Consider the following 19,307-nt stretch of genomic DNA (forward strand, 5'->3'; position numbering starts at 1 on the left):
CTCGATTGCCGGGTCGCCAGTGGCACATTTAGCAACACCGCCGTGCCTGAACATCATCACCGGCCACGAAAAAGGAGAAGAGCATGCTGATCACAGTTGTGAAAGTGATTAGGAGGAGACGGCAGCCATGATATAGACATGTCAGCATACCGGATGCCACAGCACCCCTTCACCCCTAAGTTGGCTGTGGGGTGTGTTTCGGCAAGTCTGAGTGTCCTTTTCGCAGGACACGTCAATCCTCGCCCGACGTAAATGAGAATTGATTCAACACGGATAAAAGTAAGGGGTCGAGCCCGCATATACGCAGAACAGCCAAAATTAGAAGTAAAGGACTTCAACCAGAGACGACAGGGCTGAGGCTATGTAAGTCTTAATAGCGGGAACCCCCCTCCAAAAAAAAAAAAAAAATTTTAAATTTTCAAGGCTACGGCATATGCAATCTTGACTACCTTTTTAATCTACAAGAATGCTCGACTGACCTTGCCCGTTCGATTCTTCTCTGGTTTCCTCGGGAATCCTTAAGAGCTCGCCAAGTGTCCCTTGCTTTGACGCCCAGAAGTTATATAACTCAGTGTCATGTACTTCAAGGGCATATAAAGAGATATCGTCGAGCTCCTTCTTAGTAACAGCGTGGCTAGACATAATTATTTGGCGACTCTTTTTTATCATGTCTGGCCACTTGTATGCAGTGGCAATGCGGTACATGTGAGAGCATGTCTTGTGATCCGTCAGCGCGTGTCTCGTCCTTAGCAAGAAGCGAAACATTGCCTGGTATTCTTCCTTGTCGCAATGGAATTCGCCTTTCTCAGCTCGCCAAAATTTCCGCCCTATATAGTCTCGAAGGCCGTGGGGGATGGAGAGAAATGATTCGTGCTGCACGTAAAGACGTTCTGCTCCGACAACTACCGTCCATGGCGCTTTGACATTGCTGCAGATTCATTAGCGGCTTCTGCTTATTTGATATGGTGAGATCCTTGCCTGTCAAGAGCCGCAGGGAAAGCTTCGACCTCGAGCTCTTCCCTGACGTCCAGCCTGCTCATGGGGAGATCGGCTGGGGGGCCAACCAGGGAGGGCTTCACTGGACTTAGCTTCTTCCAGTGAGCAACAGTGCATCCCGTAGTCCAGTGGTCTTTGATGTGAGCTAGTCGCTCGTCCTCTCCCTTGTCTCGCTTTTGTTGCTTAGGAATGATATCGGCACAGATCCCGCACCAGAAGTTGTGACCGAATTTGCTGGTGAGATGGCCTTTTTGAATGTCGAATGAGAGATCAGAATGATTCCTAGCAAGATGTTCCTCAAATTGGGAGGCTTTGGGATACGCCCACGCCGGGGAGCCCCTCTTGGAACAAGGGAGGCATATCCAACTCTCGGATTGAAAATGTTGGCCCGACTCATGACACCGCCAACTTGATTTGGATTCGAAAACCTCCTCGCAAACAGTACATGGGTACTTTGGACGGGTGACGAGTGATGCGTTCTCCTCCTCTTCAGCCCCTTCGTTCTCCCTGGGCCCCGCCAGTAGCGGTTGCGTCGTCCCCGGAGGAACAGGAGGCGCCGCCTCGCCTGTCTTGGCGACCGGAACTATGACCATCGTGGTCGTGGGTGGTCGTGGGTTCAGTACTTGAGCGGCGCGTACGTGTAGGAGATTTAGGAAAAGACGGTAGAGTGGAAAAGGAATGGGGAATGACGAAGTGGTACCCAGAATACTCCTTTCGCTTTCCGGTACCTTCGGCTAGTCAGCCAGCCAGCCAGCCAAGTGGGCCGGCTGGCTGGCTATATAGGATTGCGCCAAACTCAACCAATTCCGATCCCGTGTGTTAAGGCGCGCTTCAGCTACCTAACTAGCTGACACACATTGGCAATGACAGTTTTAGACCCCCAAATACGATACCATCCCTCTCCCCTCAAGTCGAGATATTGGATTAATGCTTCTTTTGGAAACTCTGCACATTACGAAGAAAAAGGTCTCGTAAATTACGCCTCAGCAGCGAATGATGTTCGGTCCCGAAATAAAAATCAACTAATTATCTGTGCGCTCAATGCCAAGAAGTGATGCGTGTGTTCTTGTCACCGATCCGCCGACCGGCCAGCCGACCTGGCTGGCTGGCTGGTCGGCTCACCGACATTCCCCAACAACTCCCCCATTCAGTCCGTCGCCATGAACATAACCTGGACACCAAATGGATCAGAAACGCCTACAACTCTTCGAAACCTCAACCAGGTCGCAGCTCACTCTACAACTGAATTGAAGTCATGTCGTCAAGCTTTGGAAGATGCCCAGAAAGTGTTGGAGAGCGCCTTCGAGATCCATGCAATCCTCTTGCGATTAGAGGATGCAGCTCCTCGATTCAGGCATGACCGAGTAGAAGATAACATCAGATCTATTATGCGTATCTGGGACTCTTTCGAAGACTGGACTGGCGGGCAACTTTCTCGTCTCTGCTTACTTACAAAGCCGGACGTCGACCGCGTGGTTCGCGACACGAATTTTCGAGAAGTTTTACGGAGTCGATTAACTGCAATGGCGGCGCCCCAGGGATTTACTGCTAAAATAAAGAAGTTCAATACGGATACTTCCTTCCTGGTTCAAAGTATGCGGCATTGTCGTTAAGGAAACTCAGCTGACCAGGACATAGGATTACATGAGGCCAGGAATCAAAGCACTTCCGTTGCTCAGAAACGAGGAAACCCATTTGATGATGATGCGAACTCGAAGCGCAGCTGCACGACAAATACACTTGGAACCAGGATGGATGGTAAGTAATGACGGCGCATCATCAGAACTTGTACTCAACTCAGACAGAGTTCTATGTCCCTCCTCCGCTGAGCAGCGACGACAGAAAAGACGGTCGACTTCCACACAACGGGACTCGGGAAGCTCACAGTCAGGGCTTCTCGGAAGCGACACAGCAAGCTCAATCAATTCAGATTCCAGTTGGCGAAAATCTGTCGGCATTTACACGTAATGAGGCTGATCATTCGGACGAAGCAGGTATGGAAGGTAACGGAGTACCAACGCCAATTCGGATACTAATAGCTGGATTGCAGACATATCTGACGATTTCCTTGGTGTGAACGAATCGCACGGTGCCATCAATGCTGAGATCTATGATGACACATGGGATAAATCCATCCAGCTTCCCAACTTCATGACTACTCTCTACAAAGAATAGAGAGGCAGCAAAACGACGGTCGCACGTCCGTGTTCGCTTCCAAGCGTATGGAGGTACCGACTTCCACCTCGATATTGGAAACTTTCGGCTCCCCAGAAATGATCTGGATTGGTATAAGTATTATCGCTCCGGAGGGTACGGGCAGAGTCGCAGGCTTCAAGAATCGGAGGGCGCGTTCGGTTGGATGCTGGGTAAGTTAGTTTTCTTAGCGTTTCTAGTACGAAGTCGTTGGTACCGATAGTGGAAAGAGTTGTAGAAATCGAGACCCGTATTGTATCAGCCCGGCGTCGTCGTTGCATTGCTCAAAATCTCCTCGAGGTTCGAAAGATGTCTGGTCAAGCCACGTTGCAAGATTCTTTATTTCCTTCTTCGCCGTCTCTGGCAATGGCTGCAAGGATACATGGCTAATCGGTAGGCTCATCGCTCCGCTGACCTGAAGAGCACATTCTGTAACGAATCCACCCTTCACTGGTTAATCCTCGGAAGTTTAGATTTGGCGTGCACGTGCACAATCGCCTCGCGTCTCACGATCCCCTCCACTCATCCTCCATTCTAACCTCACCGCGTACTATCTTTGTGCTCCCCGCTCTGTTGCGGGCCAGTCACTCTTCCATAGCTATCTTTTCACTTTCCTCTAGACTATGAACCGCTAATTTTCGACCTTTACCAACCTCTCGAGCAGCAACTGCCGGGCATCGGGCCTCGGGAGTATGGCAGAGTTAAGGCCTTGAGGCATTTGCTCTTCCATTCTCATGTGCCGTGCGAGCACGCTTCAACTTTGGATTGTGTGGTGTCGGATCACTCATGTCCACCTTACAACCCAGCCACTGCCTGCACGGGGACAAGTCGTCCCCTTCTCTCACAGACCTTCTAGCAGAGGTCTTCTCACTATAGTCGCGTATGGAGGAAGGGCATGTTCTCTTTGGTCGACGGCATATAACAAAGCGTATGATAGCGCTCTAACATTCCCTTCGTCTATACAAACGCCGAGGCTAATATAGTACAGCGAGGATCATTCACGGTCAAGGCGTGGCATGAAGAACACTGTCTGTTTCCAAACTTATTCAAGAGGACGACGCTCCTCACGAGAACGACGCTCCTCACGAGAACGACGCTCCTCACGAGAACGACGCTCCTCACGAGAACGACGCTCCTCACGAGAACAACGCTCCTCACGAGAACAACGCTCCTCACGAGAACAACGCTCCGGCTCCTCACAACAACGACGCTGAGGCTCCTCACGACAACGACGCTGAGGCTCCTCACGACAACGAGGCTGAGGCTCCTCACGACAACGAGGCTGAGACTCCTCACGACAACGAGGCTGAGACTCCTGAGCCAAGGAGCTCCGGTCACACTGGAGCTGGCCAAGGCGATCGGAGCAGCACTAACGCTGCTTCACGCCCTGGTGATACTAAGGGTAAACATTTGTCTATCTTGAGCGAGCGTACTTGCTGACTTATTCAGAATATCCGATAGATTTGGACTTGCCAGAAGGTTTCCAATGTAAGTATCCGCAACCAATGTTGAAGATGTGAAGTGTTCTTACATAATATCGCAGTCAATCCGATTGTAATTGGTGATAGTTTTGAGGAGCTTCGCCCTCGCAAGCGAAAGGGTGGTCTCGATAAGAACGGTCGATGCCGACCCCGGCGCCGGATGTGTCATAGGAGGAGCAGCAGATGATGGCATGATACCAAGATTAAAGCCTGCGCTTCGGCAAGTGGGTTGAGTGTCACTGGCAGAACGCCGTCGTTGCAAGCACATACGAAGGTGGAAAGACTCTGCATATTTTGGCGCGTGGGTGATAGACCTGAGCGGCGATCATGTCCTTCGCATATGCGCTGGATTCGCGAATACATTATCTCACAGGCGAATCAACCCCCGAGGTCCCGTGGACAAGTAGCTACTGGCAAAGAAGAGATACGGAAGTTATATTGCTAAATTGGATACCACAATATTCTAGGAACGGTCATTGGACTGGAACAGTGGGACTTCTTACACGAGAGTTGCGAACTGCGAGTAGAGACTTAGCTTCTATTAAACGAAGAGCTTCTGCTTATGCATTTCATAGTCCGGGTCATCGTCTGCCGTTCGCTCTATAGCCCTCTCCTCCTGGTCAGCATACTTCGCTTCGTCATCAGAAGCCATCTTGTCTGGAGGTGTTTCTGATCTCTTGTGCTTCCTAACTCCAGGGAGAATAGTGTGCCTGACAAGTGCTCTTTGCCCTCGAATCTTGTCTTCTGCTGTAGCAAGACATTGGCAAAGCTTCTGAGTGGACAGGGTTATGTGTTGTCCTTCGCCACTTATTGTATCCTTTGTGAGTTCCTCACAAGCAAAGTCAGAGAGTTGAAGTCGTAGACCTGGATGATTCGTAGGATTTCCTTGCTCGTCACGGAAGGCGTAGGAAGAAATGTCAGGAACGAAAGACAAACGAAACTTAGGTTAGATTGGGAAATACCTCATCCGCGATTTCCTGATCCACTCTTAACTCGTTCCCCTCAGTAGTCCTGACCATACGGGTTCGCCACTCTGACAACGTTGCCTTCTGCGACCTCTTCTTCCCATATTCAATGTCCAGGCCAACAACAACTTGCACGCTCGCGTCCGAGTCTAAATGATAGTCTTCGGCTAGCCGGCCCAGACTCTTCCTTTTCTGCGAGTATGCGATTTCGATAATAACACCGGGGTATTGCGCATCATCGTGCCAGAAAGAAGCATCAGGCTCGTACTTCGACTGCATGCTGGATGGAGCGTTGTCCACTGGAAAATATATCTCTGTCGATCGGGCTGGCCGCACTTTCTGCACGAAGCGGGCCGCTGTGTCCGATCCGCTACGAATCGTTTTTAGCTGACATCGAATCGCGTCCTCAACCCCGTCGATGAAGAGCTCATGTACTCCGGTCGGCATGCGAACGACGGGCCGGTGGCTTTCTCCGTTGTAATCATACCTGTTCATCTCTGTCGTTAGCCGCCATCTCTATCCCGCTTGAGCACACGCACCGTATCTTATCCTTTACGTATCCCGACAGCGCCTCGTCTCGGCCAAGCTGACGCTCTATCTCATCGTACTCTCCTGGTACAAGCTGGAGCTCTCTCCACGAGTCTTGCTTGATGCGCCCCCCGGCTCGGATGGCTTCGAAAAGCTCGATAACTCGTTGGGCGTGCGCGAAGGGCTTCTCGTCCGTCGGCGGAGGCGTCAAAGGGTGGTCAGCGAAACTCGAAGGCGGCGTGGTATGTTGGAGTGATGCTAGACGAGTCTGCGACGTAGACATAGCCGTATGTTGCACCGCATCGCGAAGTTGTACGATGGCTGTCGCGCAGACTGATCTCGGTTTAGAAGCTGGGCGCTCTGGTTGACTCAGCAACAGCCTCGCAACCAATGACGTAGATGTGGCTCGTGATGCGCTGAATGCGAACAGCAACAACACCAAGTTACTGTAAGAACAGTCGCCGCTCCCGCGCCGCCTTGGCTATGCCTGGTCTAGCTTCCGTGTCTGGTTCCCGCTGTGGATGCGTTTTAGTCCTAGATCATGTTACTAAGACCCTTGCTCGGACCTGACCCGCTATGTGAACCGTTTGGAGCTCGCTTGCAAGTCACGTGCTGACTAGAGGCCTTCTCCTGATCCTCTTCATTTGTAAAGTTACCATCAAGAGCTCTCTATCTCCGCAAGATCATGGCCGGAGCGGGTCTGCCGTCCTCCCTGCTAGCGTAATCAAGGTGTTCGCCCACTTGCTTCGACGTGGATATCTCGGATTGTGCGGAGGTGCTTCAGTTCATGTACGATATGTGGCATGAGACAAGGTTGGCGACGTTATAAAGCACCGAAATACTCGTTCTATTTATTCTAATTCAAAGCATGAATGAAGTAACTGAGAGATAGATTTCCTGAAGACCTCTTACCCCTTTCGTGACCTCGTACTCCGCGTCTTCCGTGGGTCCGGAACATTCACATGCTCAAATATCCCTTCAGAGCATTTACCACAGGTGATGTCATCGAAACCGTGCCTTTGCATTTCCTTACCCACATCCTGGAGCAGATCCCACAGTTGCCTCGCTGTCACACCCCTCTTCGGTCCCTCCTTCGGCGGAGCCCTCAGCTGTTCCCACACCTCGTCCATGTCAAGCTCACAAATCAGCTCCATCGCTCGCTGCATGTTCTCGCGGCTGGAGTCGGACGTGTCTTGAACGGCGCAATGCAGGCTCCGGACCAGGTTCAGAAAACTGTCCAGCATATTGAGCACCCCTTTCTGGACGTCTTGCTCGAAGATTTGGGCGCTGGCAAAGAGACTGGTGTTGCTCGCCCACGTAGTGCCCGTCAGGCACCCACCCTCGATTGTGTAAATGGTGTGAAGCGTTCCAGGTGGTAGATAGATCGCATCATGGGGGAATTGAAGGAAGCAAAGTCCTCCCTTGGCCAACGGCTCAAATTTGCCAAACGTATTTTCATGGCCGTAGTATCTGTAGAACGCTTTCATGTTCTCAGAAGTGGGAGGGTGAATTACCCACAGCTTGGTACACCGTTTGCCGCAAATGCTCAGTACATGGAGGCCATTGTCTATACGGAAGTCAATACAAGATAGTGGAGCCGAGCGATAAGAAAAGAACGGGATCTCACCATTATGTGTGTCCACAAAGGTGTACTTCGGCGTGATGTTCGCCTTGTGAAGAAACTCAATGTTTCGTGTATACACAATCTGGCGTTGTGTGAGACTTGCAGGCGGGGATAGCGGAAAGGTCGTACTGCCGTCTTTTACGAGCACGTCGAGAGCCCAGAAAACATGTCCCGGATCATCCACCTTGAACCATGTGGAAATCTTGTAGTGCTGCTTCTCTTTCGGGACCGCATGGTTTGCAAAACCCCTTTGACGATACACATTGACTGCTCTGTCCCTGGTGGCTTCAAGGCAGAGTCTTTTTAGGCCCTTCGGGATGCCCCAGTTTTCGGCACGGATGAGTCTGGGTTTATCTAGTCCTGACCAAGAAGACGTTTCTGGGTCGCCATCCCACAGTAGAAGCCTGTTGGATTGCATTGCTGTGAGGAAAGGGGCGAAAACCATCTGGACAGGTTCATCCTCAGGCCTGAGGAGAAGTTGCAGCCCCTGCAGGTCGGCGGCTCGGAGCGCCTTGATGGTGTCCTCATCGAGGGAAGAACGTTTTCGCAGGATGGATGGATATTCGTACGAAGTGTGCGCAGTTGAAGGTGTATTTGAAGAAGGCCGAAAAGATGGACACAGAGAAAGTGCGGCCGCATTCTCATGGTGAATGGAACCTTCGTCGTCGTCAATGGGGGGCGCCTTCCTCTTGGTTCCCGTCTGAACAGTGTCGGGCGGGGTCTCCGTGTTGCTGTCATTCTCTTTAGCATTCCTCTCCCGCCTCTGCATCTGGCGGCGACTCTTCCTTCGAAGCTGGTGTGGAATCCTCTCTTTCAACCACTCCGGGCACTCCGCATACGCAGCTTGTGCCTCCGGAATTGAAAGTAGACCATCGCATAACTTGTCGAATGCTGTTCTGTATGCCTCCTCCGTGTCGACCTCTGGCTTGTAATACTTCTTATACTTCTGCCTGAACTTCCCCTCAGGGAGGCCAAATATGCACGCAAAGAATCCCTCCGTCCACCTCATACCATTCGAAATAAAGCGCTCGAATTCGCTCTCGACGAGGCTTCTGCTCCTGCATTCCGCAATTACGGTGGCCCATGCTTGGGTCATGGCGCTATGTGCGGGTGCGTCGTAATGAGTCGGCAGTCGTGGTCGAGGTGGCATGCTGGCACGACACTGGCACCAAACTGGCACGAAAGTGTGCCATTGATCCGTGCGTAGCGAAGAGACGCATTATGTGCGCTAATTGGTCACATCTCGGCTACCCTTGGTGACGCGCCCGCGACGAACGAGATGAAAACTTGCGAACAACAATTCTGAATTAAAGAAGTGCGGGGACGGGAATGAATCGAGAATAAAGTAAACCAGGTCCTGGGAATATAGCGGCCCTAGGAACACGCCGTACTAGGACGGCTATATTCCTAGGATGGGCATCTAGGTCACTTAGAGTTAGAAGGAATATTCTCATTGCGACTTGTGCTACTTACAGAATACATGATTGAATTCTTCCTACTTGACCCGCCACCTGCTCATCCAAGAAGTTGAAATGGAGTTGGACCCAGCTTAATGGACGCCGGTCCAGTCTGGGGAGCGTGATCAGAGCGTGATACTACTAGCAAGCTCAAGATGTATATTCCTCTCAGTATACAGAGCATAATAGCGACCCATATCGACCTCCCATTTCTGGAATTCTGGATGAAAATATCCTGAATTTTCCCAATCAATCACGCACTTCACTGTTAGCGTCTTCGGGTCCATCAACAGATTAGAGGGCCCCAAATCGCCATGGATGAATATGAGTACTGGGTCCGAAAACGTCACTGGCTCCCACTTCGATCGTGTATCGGTTTCCAGCATCCATGCCGGCGGTATCACAAACCCGTCCAGTCCTGTGGTGTCGGAAGTTAAATTTGCGAGCTCGGGGAGCAGAATAGTCTGGATGAAGTCTTTCGCATTGGCCTGCGCAATGGCCTTGCAGTTTTCGCATTCGCCAACGTAGTTATGCCCCACAGTACCTGACATGTGACATGCCTTGCCCACTTCACTTAGTTCGACACCGTCTTCTCGACTCATCTCCAGGAACATGGTGCCGTCATCGTTGTCGCCACATCGGATAAACTTAGGAACCGGGATTTTCGTTTTAGCGAGTAGGAGCAGCGCTCTAGCTTCGTTGAGGATGCGCTCGGTTTTCCAATGTCGTGTTCTGTAGAATGCATCCCCGCCCTTTACGGCGTAGTATTTCTCCTTAGGACGGGAGCTTTTCTTGAACGTTGTGGGGGAAAGTTCATAGACTGAGTGAATAGTCGACCACGTTTCTGTTGTCATGGATTCACGATGGTTTCGCGATGGCTTGGATGGCAGGAAAGAGGATGGAAGCAGTGGGCGTGTATGACAGCACAAAACATCAGAGGGTCGAGGGCTTTTAGCCACAATGTAAGCTTGGCAGCGATATGTTGTTGAGTAGCCGTTCTTTCAAAGTTGAGAGGTTGAGGTCGATGTAGATTTATCATTTCTCCCGATGGACACGATGCGCCGCAGAAACCCCGGCTTGGCACCGATCCTCGGATGAGAGCTCCGCCATGCCTCCATCCTGCCATCCTGAACTCCCTTTAATCCCTAAAGCATCCGCACTCCACACTCGAATTTTCCCTGAACTAGTGGACGCGTGATCTTCATGGAGAATTGCTGCTTATTCTGCATCTATCCTTTGCGTCGTCCCTCTAAGCGCGTCGTCATGACCAATGCGTTGTGGCCAGCGATAATCAGCACGCGCCGACACAACAACATTCTCAAACAACACACAATGCACTCTCGCTCCGCGTGCCCAGCGCCTCGCCTGGCTGCGACTCTAGCAGCATCCGGCACCTGCACTCCTCCCCCAGCGTATAACTCCGCCGTCATCCGCAAGTAGCTCGCTAACTAACGTTAGTTAGCCTCGCCCCGCCCGCCTCGTCCGTCCTGAAAACGCTCCCACAGTCCATTCCCACGGGCACCACAATCCAAGCAACGTCGAACGCTCCAGTCTACGCATACAAATATAAATCATCGCTTGTCACGCCGGAAGGACAGCAAGGAACAATGGCCCTAAACTGTGGAAGTTTGGCGCAGGGAAAACGACGTCTTGTCGGACCAGGGCATTCGTTACATCGGCCGAGCACTTCGAGTGAATGCCAACTAAGAAACGACAACAGGGACGTTTGCAGCGGCTGATTCGTCTTTGCCTCCAATAGCTGAGCCGTATTATCTCTTAACGCCCTACGACCCGATTTTCCGCAGCGAGAACGCTACGCTGTTGACCGAGCGTGGATATATATACACCGGGCTTTCGCCTATGATCCAAGGCGAACCTGCTTCCGGCCTCCCAGTTGATGGAGAGCTTTACGCTTCCGGCGTACCTCTTTGGCACTGGCTCCTGAACCCGATGAAGCGTCCTCAGATGGAAGGGTCTGGGTTGTGTAATTGTGGACTCGCTTCATGTGATCGAACAGGTTGTAACGCCTGGGGAATCCATTTCCCGACACAGCACGCTCGCAATCGTGGAAGATGCAAAGGTGGGGCTTCTCTCGTGCCTCAGAAGGCAAGTAGTGGAAGAAAACTGAGCGCCAGAGCAGGTAGTGTTCTTGCACTTGAACGGCCGGAGGTGGGAGTCCACGTACTTGCTATTACATAGTTGGGACCTTTGTGGCATACATCTATTTAGGTCAACTTACTCATAGTTGCATTTGAACTTTGTTGGTTTGTGGTTGCACTGGTGCTTGCACGCACGCTTCACAGTGCAGATCCATGGCGAAAGCAGAGCTAATGTCCTGGAGTGATACGTTTTATACTGTGAAGTGATTTGCACAGAATGTGGTATGAGTGGGGGCGATCCGGCAAACCTTCGGCTATTCTCCAGCCGCCTGTCGCTCCCAAGCATGGATACAGACTCCGCACCTTGCACTTCAAATCTCCTCACTTTTGGCTGCCCAAATCCCACTTAATCACGCTCATTTCCCATCCCACGCGCCGTATCTGTACCCAATTTTCACTCAATCGCAAGCCCTTTACCGTAACCGCAAGCTCCTCTTCTTTACACAAACTTTCATCGCTCCTGTGATGGCAGACCCTTATATTAATCCTGCGAATTACTACGAAGCCCAGCACGATGGAAGCGGAGACCTCGCAATCAACAACACATATATTCGACGTTCCTTAGCTCGTTTAGCATTTCGCATCACGGCCAAGTTCTTTCACCGGGATGGCCGTTGTGTTCCAATCTCTAAACACAAAATTCTTAAAACCGGGTATTCAGTCCATTTGACCGAAGCCGCTACAATGAAGTATGTCTCTGAACATACATCGATCCCCGTTCCTAAAGTTCATTGCTCCTTTCTCCACAAGAACCGAGCTTATGTTATCATGGAACGAATCCAAGGCGAAGATTTAGCGAGTGCCTGGAAGAACCTGTCTAAGGAATCCCTTCAAAAGATCTTCTCGCAGCTAAAGGACATGATCCAGGAGCTTCGAGCTTTGGAACCTCCGCCTGGTACGGGAGTGGAAAGTTGCGTTGGTGGCTCCTTGTACGACTCCCGTCTCCCGCATGGTACCCCACGCTTTGGGCCTTTCAAGACGACTCAAGAATTCCATCGCTGGCTGAGACATAATCTTGAAGCAACACAGATAGGCGACCACGTCACCTTTAAAGACGCCAACGACATCAGAAACATGATTGCCAAGCAGGAGGGTCGATGGCCGTCCCCAGTTTTCACACATTGCGATCTAAACCCGTTCAACATCTTAATTTCTGGGGACAAGGTAGTTGGGATTATTGATTGGGAGTCCTCAGGGTGGTATCCTCCCTATTGGGAATTTACAACTGCATGGTTTGGGAACATGACCAGAACTGAATGGCAGGGCATTCTACATACCCTACTTGACGCCTATCCTGAAGAGCTGGAAATGGAAAGAACTCGCAACAAGTGGTGGGGCGAGTGGTGAAATCTGAGTTCGGCTGAATGTAACTCTTCCTGCCTTAAGGGACGGTCTCCTTTCCTTCGAGCAAATCATAAGTTGGTTTAGGTTTCAACATGTCCTCTGCTTTTGTATACCTCCCTGCAGCAGTTTTCTGGGCAACGTATTGCCTTGAAACCGCCTCAATGGTCTCCCAATCTAGCTGAGAAGAACCCACGCACTCTCCGTCTTTGGCAATCCCTGCTAGAGCCTGCCCAACCCAGGTACGACATCTCCAGTCTGGGTCCCCGTTGACGACGGAAAGATTGCGAAGAAGCTCAATCAGACGCCGTTCATTCTGCACCTTTGCAATGACAATACGGGCGAGTAAAGTGTTCGTTGATCGGACATCGTTGACAATCTTCTCTTCGTACGTCCATCCGGTGATAGGGTGGTTCTTCACATGATAACGAACACCGGGGGTATCTACACCCTTTTCCGCTTTCGGTCCAATTAGGAACGCCCAGTGATATCTGGGCGCATTAGCTATTACCAGCTAATAAGGAGAAACTATCAAATACCTCCTTTCTTCATTGTTGACAACCCCACTAGGGTACAAAGCAACATACAGACGCTTCTTATTTGCAACCGTAACGCCTGGAAGTTGATGGAGATAGCTTGAATGGGACACGTGCTGTGATTGGGGGACAGTGATTTGCTGCGAGCTGCTGGCGGATGGCACCGTTTGTGAGGCCTGGGAACTGAGCAAGGTTAGACATTGAATTGACACTGTAATGAGTTTTTCTTACCGTTGTGAAGCCCAGAAACCAGCTGGAAACCCTTGCGCTCCTGTTGTAAGCTGGTAGTACACTCCACGTGAGTCGTTGACGATGATTCTGTAATGATAGGCCAAATTAGCGTCATCGATCTGATTGGGTGTATATGACGCCATAGCCCAAAAAGATTCAGTTATTGCAAAGATTCGGGTTGTATCTTCAGCTGTTCTTATACCTGTCAACAGTGTCAACAAGGATGCATATGCAGCCGAGCTCCCGTTGAAGGCTTTTCGCAAGGATCGGCTAGGCGAGAGCGTTCATGGACGGCTTGAGCAAAGGGGGATGCTCTGCAAACTAGTCTATAATTACCATCCAATTAAGGCTCGACTCTAGATCATCATTCATGCTGCTGTATGCGGGCGCCTGTGTTTCTGACGGTCGAGTCCTCGTCTGACTGGCGTTCGCGGAGGACCTTGTCGCATTGAGCCTCCCTGAGGGCGTCCCAAATCTGTAGCTCAGCCTGATTGATCCCAGGTCTGGCTCCAGTTATCCGCCCTAGCGCTGCCACACCTGAACCGGAGGTAGTGTCCTGCTGAACTTAAGACGCTATATGCAGGCGGTGAAAATAAGGCCCACATGTATGCAGCGACTCCAAATTTCATGGACTTGGGGCCAATGCACCGTTGAGATGCGCGTCATAGCGGACGCCTTACCCGTTCAATTTCCTGAGGTGGTCATTGTCTGCACGTGACGCTAGAAATGTTCGATGGTGGGGCACGGCTGCAGCCGGTGAGGAGTAGCCGCCTGAGATTCTTTCATATGATCTTCCCGTTGGGCAGAAAACAGGCTGCAGCTTTAAGCTGCTCCGTTCTCGCATGCTCGAAACAGTTTATTGGCTACTTGAGAAGGTGCGCCAAGCATTCTTGAGCAGGCGGGTCAAATGGCAATTGGATAGGGTGGTGACACCACCTTTGGCAACTCGCGCAGCACCCATACATGAGCTGAGTACTCGTGATCTGACAACAACAGGTGCGAAAGTAAATTCTTGCCTTACCTGTTGCGTCAGGCAGATTTCGACTGGACCAGGCGACGCTAATCGCAACGGGGTGCGTGACGAGGATGGTAGCCCAAGCGTCTCGCGCCTCATGGACGGCAAGCCAGTCCGAGGCACGCTAGCCCATATCGAAACAAAATCAATATGGACTAACTTAAACCTGATTCCCATCGGCGAAACGAGCCGAGCTTACCTGTCTTGCTGAGGAATCTGCACCCAGCCTTGCCACCTGAGCATTTCTCAGTCGCACCTCTATCCCTACGCACTTCCGCATCTCCGTGCTCCCGACTCGCACATCCCAGCCAGCAAATGTCAAGTCAAGGCCACTTAAAAGGCCCAGCGTGGTGCGCAAAGATCATTCTTCCGCTTTATATGAGCCAGATGTTGTGGTCTCGGCTGAGCCGAATCTGCCAGTGCCACAAGATTTCCACAGGCGTATGCCGCCTTCATTGAGGCCACCTAAAAGGCTGAGAGAAGAGGTTACAGATGGCGCTTCGGGGTCAATTGAGCCAACTCTTGCGGCCTCGGCCGAGCTAGTCGAACAGGATCCTCCGTCTCAGACATCGCGCGAGTGTGAGTTCAATGCCTTCCACTCTAGTGTTCACATTGCTTTGCTTCTAATGCGAATCTCTTGAGTAGGGTCACTTACCGGCGATGCGTTTAAGTTAACTATCGAAGACGTCAAGGAAATCGCCCAAACAGACCAAGTTGGTAGCGATATAGTTTTAACGTGGCCGCTTCGCTTGCAGACCGCACCATTCATTACGGTTCCAATCTCCAATAGTCTAGCACTACAATATGTCTGCAGACCCAACTACCTGCAGGAAATGTCATGAAATCACTCCTGTTTTGTAACATATCTGAACCTGAGTGTACCAGAGCAGAAATATACCCACTCAGGATTCCAATCGATCATAACCAACTTTGCGTCTTCCCCAACTCCACCAAGATATTCGAAACGCCGATTATTCCCCTTTTTATAGATTCTGAATGCTCCAGTACCTTTAGTGTTAATTAACACCGAGATCGTTTGGACAGGGGCTGTTTCGACGCCTGGAGTTAGAGGTCTCTCTTCCCATTCCAATAACTGGCAGCCGCTGAGTCCTGTCTGTACAGTGATTAGCATATGCGTTCTATATTAATACTCCACGTAACTAACTCTTTCTTTGTAAAACTCCAAAATTCTGTTCTTGTCTTTCTCTGGTACTTCAATTCTTTCGACTTTTGTCGCCATTAAGTCCGTTCGGACGAAGGACGGTCTTTAGATCGCGAGCGACAATCTGTGCGAGTGCGTTGCGTGTGGGTATTTCCTCAAGGAGTGGTGCTGAAAAGGATATTCATTAAATTCCGTGTACCTTGGTAGAAGCGTTGAGACGACGATGGCTGTAGATATCAGCTAAAGCTTTTTTTGCCGGAACGCTCGGGCCTCTCACGTGCTGGGCCAAATGCGGCTGTTGCTGCCCAAGCACGATCATCTGATCCTCCCCACTGTCATCATAAAAAGCGAGCTGCTGCCACGACGGCACGACCGCATCAAACACGCAACGATCGCAAACAACCACAGACACATAGCCGCAGAACGACCGCAATCTATCGCGACGACAGCTCGTTTTCAACTTCTCCACCATGAATACCATCACGTCGCAGCTAGTGAATAGTTGTCTTTACAACGGAACGACCAAGGTGGAAGACTGTCACGACCCCTCTTGTCCTAATTCAGATGACCGCAAGTCCTCCAAGAGCAAGGTAATACACCCTAGCTTTCGCAGGATACTCGTTAACTTTTGCCGGTAAAGTAGCGACTAGAATTCAAAAGTGGCGATCTGAAGGCGGACATTGGGTCTGACATGTAATCACGATGGAGGATATATCCAGAACAATGAATGATTCGGCTGCCCAGTTGTCGGGAGCTGCTTGTGCCACTCGACACTGAGTCTCATGCTGTCATTAGTGCTATCTACACTTGCCTCTGAATTCCATAACGGTCTTCGACCATTTCACCTAGCAAAGGTATTGTCGCAGGGAGTGGTTATGCGCGCTAGAACCCGAACTTGGATGAGTAGACTGTGCCACGTCGGCAAGTTTCGGACGCAGCTTCGCGAGCACGAGGAAGCGTAGCAAAGAAATCCTTGTCTAGGGTATCAGCTTCCGCAACCCTTAGCAAGGTAGGTGCGGCTGACAGCCGGGTACCACGCTAGGTGCGACTCAGAAAACCTCACCCAAATGGGTGCGACCGCATTTTCTTAGTAAGGTTCGGAGAGCAAGCGATCCTCGACAAATCAGCCAATCGCATCACTGCAATCCATTCCTCGCAAACAACCGATTCGAATCATATGGACCTCCTAGTTATCACTTTCCTTTAGAGTGTAGGGTGTACATGCATGCATGAGCTCGATCACTGTAAGTAGGTCTTCGGTATTCATAGTTCTCGTCCACAGATTAGTCTAGTCAGGCAGCTTACTCATTGTGTGTTTAATCCAAAGAGGCAGAACTGGGGCCCATTGAAGAAATCATTCCTGTGGCTTAGAGAGTTGGAGGCTGAATTCTTATGCAGAGGTTGCTTGCAAACTGGAGGCTTTGCACTGGCCGCATTTGGGTTCGAATGTGGCTTGCGGAAGAAACCATTTCTCTAATAACGCTGGACCTCAGATCCAATCATCCCCTCCCTAACGAGAGGAACGGGTGATCAACTGCGGGGAACGCGTTGACCATGCATCCAGCGGCGACTATCAAGGTCATGCATTGATTCAATGTAGGGTTCATGGGGCGTCACATTGGTTAGCTGCATTGTGCGCGTGGGTGATGTGCGTAGGAAGATATGTATAAAGGTTCGCGATCACCGTCCACTATCAAAGCGATTTCTACATCCTCTCTCGTTCGAATCGCTCTATCCATCCTAGAGAGCATCACCGCCTGTCACGCTTCTTTGTGATCACGTTAAGCTCGTCTTTGCTCATCTCCTCAAGGATATCTCGCCACCCTTGAGCAGCTCGAAGCTTTTACTTGTCTCAGTACGCTGTAAGAGAATCCGCCAAGAGTAAGAACAAGCAGTACTTGTTTCTAAGTATTGTGTTAACATTTGCATAGGACCATCTTCTCTATCCTTTGCATCCTTCCATCCACCCACCATGTCCAATGATCAATCGAACACCTCCGCCCCGCCCTCCGCCCCGCCAAACACTCCTCAACCCTCGCAGCCCCAACCCTCTGGGGAGCAGGGCAGTGTTCCCCAAATCAATGGAGAACCTAATCACGGTAATGACGGAACGGAGAACAGCTCCCAGGACGATATTTCGGGGGCTGCCTCAGCAGATATGAGCCACCATTGGGATCTTGCAACCGATGGTAGCGTCCTAGAGCCTCACGATACTCCCGTTGAAGAGCCCCACGATACTCCTACTGAACCGAGAGAACAGGGGCCTGATGGCTCGAATTAATGGGCTACAGTGGTTTCTCTAGCAAATATATCCGTAGTATCATTGGGCAGTCAGTTAGCGAATCATGTGGTTCCTGTCCTGGAGAATCATTTTCCCATTGCCGTCCGATCGCGTGACGCCACCCCGCATACTGATTGAACGCCAGATTTCGTGATGTATTTCCCCACATATATGCCGTAACCTCTTCGATGCCCCGCGCTGCCACGACTCCTCATCTATTTCCAACCAGCCCTCACAATGTCCCTTGCTACGTTTATTCAGACGACGCCGGCTATGCAGACGAAAGCCCGCAAACTTGCTCCGCTGCTACGTGAATCGGATGCCACACAAGTCCTCACAGAGGACAAACGGATAAAATGGTTTAAATACCCGCGGAGAGAGGCATGGGACAAAGAATTCGATGCTCTACTCGAAGAGACTAAAACAATTGTATGTATATAATAAACTAAAATATACTTTCGCTAAGGTCGAAGGCAAACGACATCGAGCTTGTCGTAAAGAAACACGCAGGAGTCATGCTTCGGAGGAGTCAACCCAATGAAAAGCGTCCTCTACCAAGCCTGGAGCGCCTTGATGCCGGCTGGGTGATGGTCCCACCAGAGCATATCGTCTTTCTCCAGTCCGTCGCTCCTGAAGACTGCGCGGAGGCCACAGTCCAAGTCCGGGCGAACATAATAATATTATATTAGAGATAAGTAGTACGCGGTAAATAGCGTAAACTTATATAGTAATTCTTAGAAATACGAGATATTATCTAAGTATATAATATAGAAAATTCTAGCTAATATATATAACTAGCTTTCTAGTTTTTTATCTAAATATATACGTTTTATTCTTAAGTTTTTATAATATACTTTATTATTAATATACTTAGTAACTAAACTTTCTAGATAAGTAAACTCTTTATAATTTCTTAGTAAGAAAAATTAATAAAAATTAATAAGATTTTCTTAGATAATATACTTTACTAGCAATTACTCTATACTACTAAATACTCTAAAAATACTAAGCTCTTACTAAATACTACTATCTTAATTATAAAGCCTTTTATAAATATCTAATTAACTTTAAATAAATTCTAAATATAACTTATACTTTAGACTATTTAGTAAAACTTAAAGCTAAGCTTATAATACGCTATAGCTCTCTATAATATATTATAGAAAAAAGTTTACTATTAATATAATAGAGTAACTTAAAGATATAAAAAGATATCTAATTTAATAAAGCTTACTATAAATAAAAAGTAAATAATAATTAACTATATACTTAATCTAGATATATAAGAATTTACTTTCTAGCTTACTACTATTTAAAATATAGCTAATAAGCTACTTA

The 19,307-nt window shown here is 49.8% G+C and overlaps 10 protein-coding genes across 10 annotated transcripts; 4 read left to right on the forward strand and 6 right to left on the reverse strand.

The window, feature by feature from the left end:
- Nucleotides 1-396: 396 nt before the first annotated feature.
- On the reverse strand, nt 397-1,755 carry BU26DRAFT_75780 (uncharacterized protein). Its single transcript, XM_033836312.1, has 3 exons — nt 979-1,755; nt 769-928; nt 397-717 (listed from the first exon to the last, which is right to left on the reverse strand). Exons 1-3 carry the CDS (start codon nt 1,587-1,589, stop codon nt 454-456), a joined length of 1,035 nt encoding a protein of 344 aa, XP_033680041.1. The 5' UTR covers nt 1,590-1,755; the 3' UTR covers nt 397-453.
- Nucleotides 1,756-2,092: 337 nt separating this feature from the next.
- BU26DRAFT_607970 (uncharacterized protein) lies at nt 2,093-3,612 on the forward strand. The gene is made up of 4 exons (XM_033835809.1): nt 2,093-2,589; nt 2,635-2,754; nt 2,802-2,990; nt 3,047-3,612. The coding sequence occupies exons 1-4, from the start codon at nt 2,157-2,159 to the stop codon at nt 3,169-3,171; spliced, it is 867 nt and encodes a 288-aa protein (XP_033680042.1). The 5' UTR covers nt 2,093-2,156; the 3' UTR covers nt 3,172-3,612.
- A 459-nt stretch (nt 3,613-4,071) lies between these two features.
- Nucleotides 4,072-4,857, forward strand: BU26DRAFT_568343 (uncharacterized protein; the record flags this gene model as incomplete). Its single annotated transcript, XM_033833763.1, has 5 exons — nt 4,072-4,117; nt 4,178-4,192; nt 4,241-4,591; nt 4,639-4,677; nt 4,733-4,857. 5 exons carry the CDS (start codon nt 4,072-4,074, stop codon nt 4,855-4,857), a joined length of 576 nt encoding a protein of 191 aa, XP_033680043.1.
- A 381-nt stretch (nt 4,858-5,238) lies between these two features.
- BU26DRAFT_462816 (uncharacterized protein) lies at nt 5,239-6,645 on the reverse strand (the record flags this gene model as incomplete). Its single annotated transcript, XM_033825105.1, has 3 exons — nt 6,175-6,645; nt 5,657-6,122; nt 5,239-5,610 (listed from the first exon to the last, which is right to left on the reverse strand). Coding segments are annotated over exons 1-3 (1,110 nt in total), but the record flags the coding sequence as incomplete, so codon positions are not given.
- A 426-nt stretch (nt 6,646-7,071) lies between these two features.
- BU26DRAFT_508397 (uncharacterized protein) lies at nt 7,072-8,937 on the reverse strand (the record flags this gene model as incomplete). The annotated part of the gene is made up of 2 exons (XM_033827072.1): nt 7,072-7,730; nt 7,791-8,937. The coding sequence occupies 2 exons, from the start codon at nt 8,935-8,937 to the stop codon at nt 7,072-7,074; spliced, it is 1,806 nt and encodes a 601-aa protein (XP_033680045.1).
- A 189-nt stretch (nt 8,938-9,126) lies between these two features.
- Nucleotides 9,127-10,256, reverse strand: BU26DRAFT_75815 (uncharacterized protein). The gene is made up of 2 exons (XM_033836313.1): nt 9,261-10,256; nt 9,127-9,207 (listed from the first exon to the last, which is right to left on the reverse strand). The coding sequence occupies exon 1, from the start codon at nt 10,096-10,098 to the stop codon at nt 9,370-9,372; it is 729 nt and encodes a 242-aa protein (XP_033680046.1). The 5' UTR covers nt 10,099-10,256; the 3' UTR covers nt 9,127-9,207; nt 9,261-9,369.
- A 1,480-nt stretch (nt 10,257-11,736) lies between these two features.
- Nucleotides 11,737-12,811, forward strand: BU26DRAFT_522172 (kinase-like protein). The gene has a single exon (XM_033829717.1). The coding sequence runs from the start codon at nt 11,869-11,871 to the stop codon at nt 12,748-12,750; it is 882 nt and encodes a 293-aa protein (XP_033680047.1). The 5' UTR covers nt 11,737-11,868; the 3' UTR covers nt 12,751-12,811.
- On the reverse strand, nt 12,785-14,177 carry BU26DRAFT_533189 (uncharacterized protein; the record flags this gene model as incomplete). Its single annotated transcript, XM_033831135.1, has 3 exons — nt 12,785-13,235; nt 13,284-13,336; nt 14,160-14,177. The coding sequence occupies 3 exons, from the start codon at nt 14,175-14,177 to the stop codon at nt 12,785-12,787; spliced, it is 522 nt and encodes a 173-aa protein (XP_033680048.1).
- Nucleotides 14,178-15,261: 1,084 nt separating this feature from the next.
- Nucleotides 15,262-15,902, reverse strand: BU26DRAFT_522173 (uncharacterized protein). Its single transcript, XM_033829718.1, has 2 exons — nt 15,692-15,902; nt 15,262-15,640 (listed from the first exon to the last, which is right to left on the reverse strand). Exons 1-2 carry the CDS (start codon nt 15,764-15,766, stop codon nt 15,371-15,373), a joined length of 345 nt encoding a protein of 114 aa, XP_033680049.1. The 5' UTR covers nt 15,767-15,902; the 3' UTR covers nt 15,262-15,370.
- Nucleotides 15,903-17,660: 1,758 nt separating this feature from the next.
- BU26DRAFT_568348 (uncharacterized protein) lies at nt 17,661-17,969 on the forward strand (the record flags this gene model as incomplete). The annotated part of the gene is made up of 1 exon (XM_033833764.1): nt 17,661-17,969. The coding sequence occupies one exon, from the start codon at nt 17,661-17,663 to the stop codon at nt 17,967-17,969; it is 309 nt and encodes a 102-aa protein (XP_033680050.1).
- Between the last annotated feature and the right edge of the window lie 1,338 nt (nt 17,970-19,307).

The sequence above is a fragment of the Trematosphaeria pertusa genome (genome assembly GCF_010094035.1).
Source record: "Trematosphaeria pertusa strain CBS 122368 unplaced genomic scaffold BU26scaffold_13, whole genome shotgun sequence".
NCBI classification, from domain to species: domain Eukaryota; kingdom Fungi; phylum Ascomycota; class Dothideomycetes; order Pleosporales; family Trematosphaeriaceae; genus Trematosphaeria; species Trematosphaeria pertusa.

Coding starts and splice junctions, on each gene's coding strand:
- BU26DRAFT_75780 (XM_033836312.1), bottom strand. CDS start 1,589: ATGGTCATAGTTCCGGTCGCCAAGACAGGCGAGGCGGCGCCTCCTGTT. Junction 929..978: donor TTCCCTGCGGCTCTTGACAG/GCAAGGATCTCA, acceptor ATGAATCTGCAG/CAATGTCAAAGCGCCATGGA. Junction 718..768: donor GCGACAAGGAAGAATACCAG/GCAATGTTTCGC, acceptor ACGGATCACAAG/ACATGCTCTCACATGTACCG.
- BU26DRAFT_607970 (XM_033835809.1), top strand. CDS start 2,157: ATGAACATAACCTGGACACCAAATGGATCAGAAACGCCTACAACTCTT. Junction 2,755..2,801: donor ACTTGGAACCAGGATGGATG/GTAAGTAATGAC, acceptor CAACTCAGACAG/AGTTCTATGTCCCTCCTCCG. Junction 2,991..3,046: donor TGATCATTCGGACGAAGCAG/GTATGGAAGGTA, acceptor GCTGGATTGCAG/ACATATCTGACGATTTCCTT.
- BU26DRAFT_75815 (XM_033836313.1), bottom strand. CDS start 10,098: ATGACAACAGAAACGTGGTCGACTATTCACTCAGTCTATGAACTTTCC.
- BU26DRAFT_522172 (XM_033829717.1), top strand. CDS start 11,869: ATGGCAGACCCTTATATTAATCCTGCGAATTACTACGAAGCCCAGCAC.
- BU26DRAFT_522173 (XM_033829718.1), bottom strand. CDS start 15,766: ATGGCGACAAAAGTCGAAAGAATTGAAGTACCAGAGAAAGACAAGAAC. Junction 15,641..15,691: donor TGGAGTTTTACAAAGAAAGA/GTTAGTTACGTG, acceptor ATCACTGTACAG/ACAGGACTCAGCGGCTGCCA.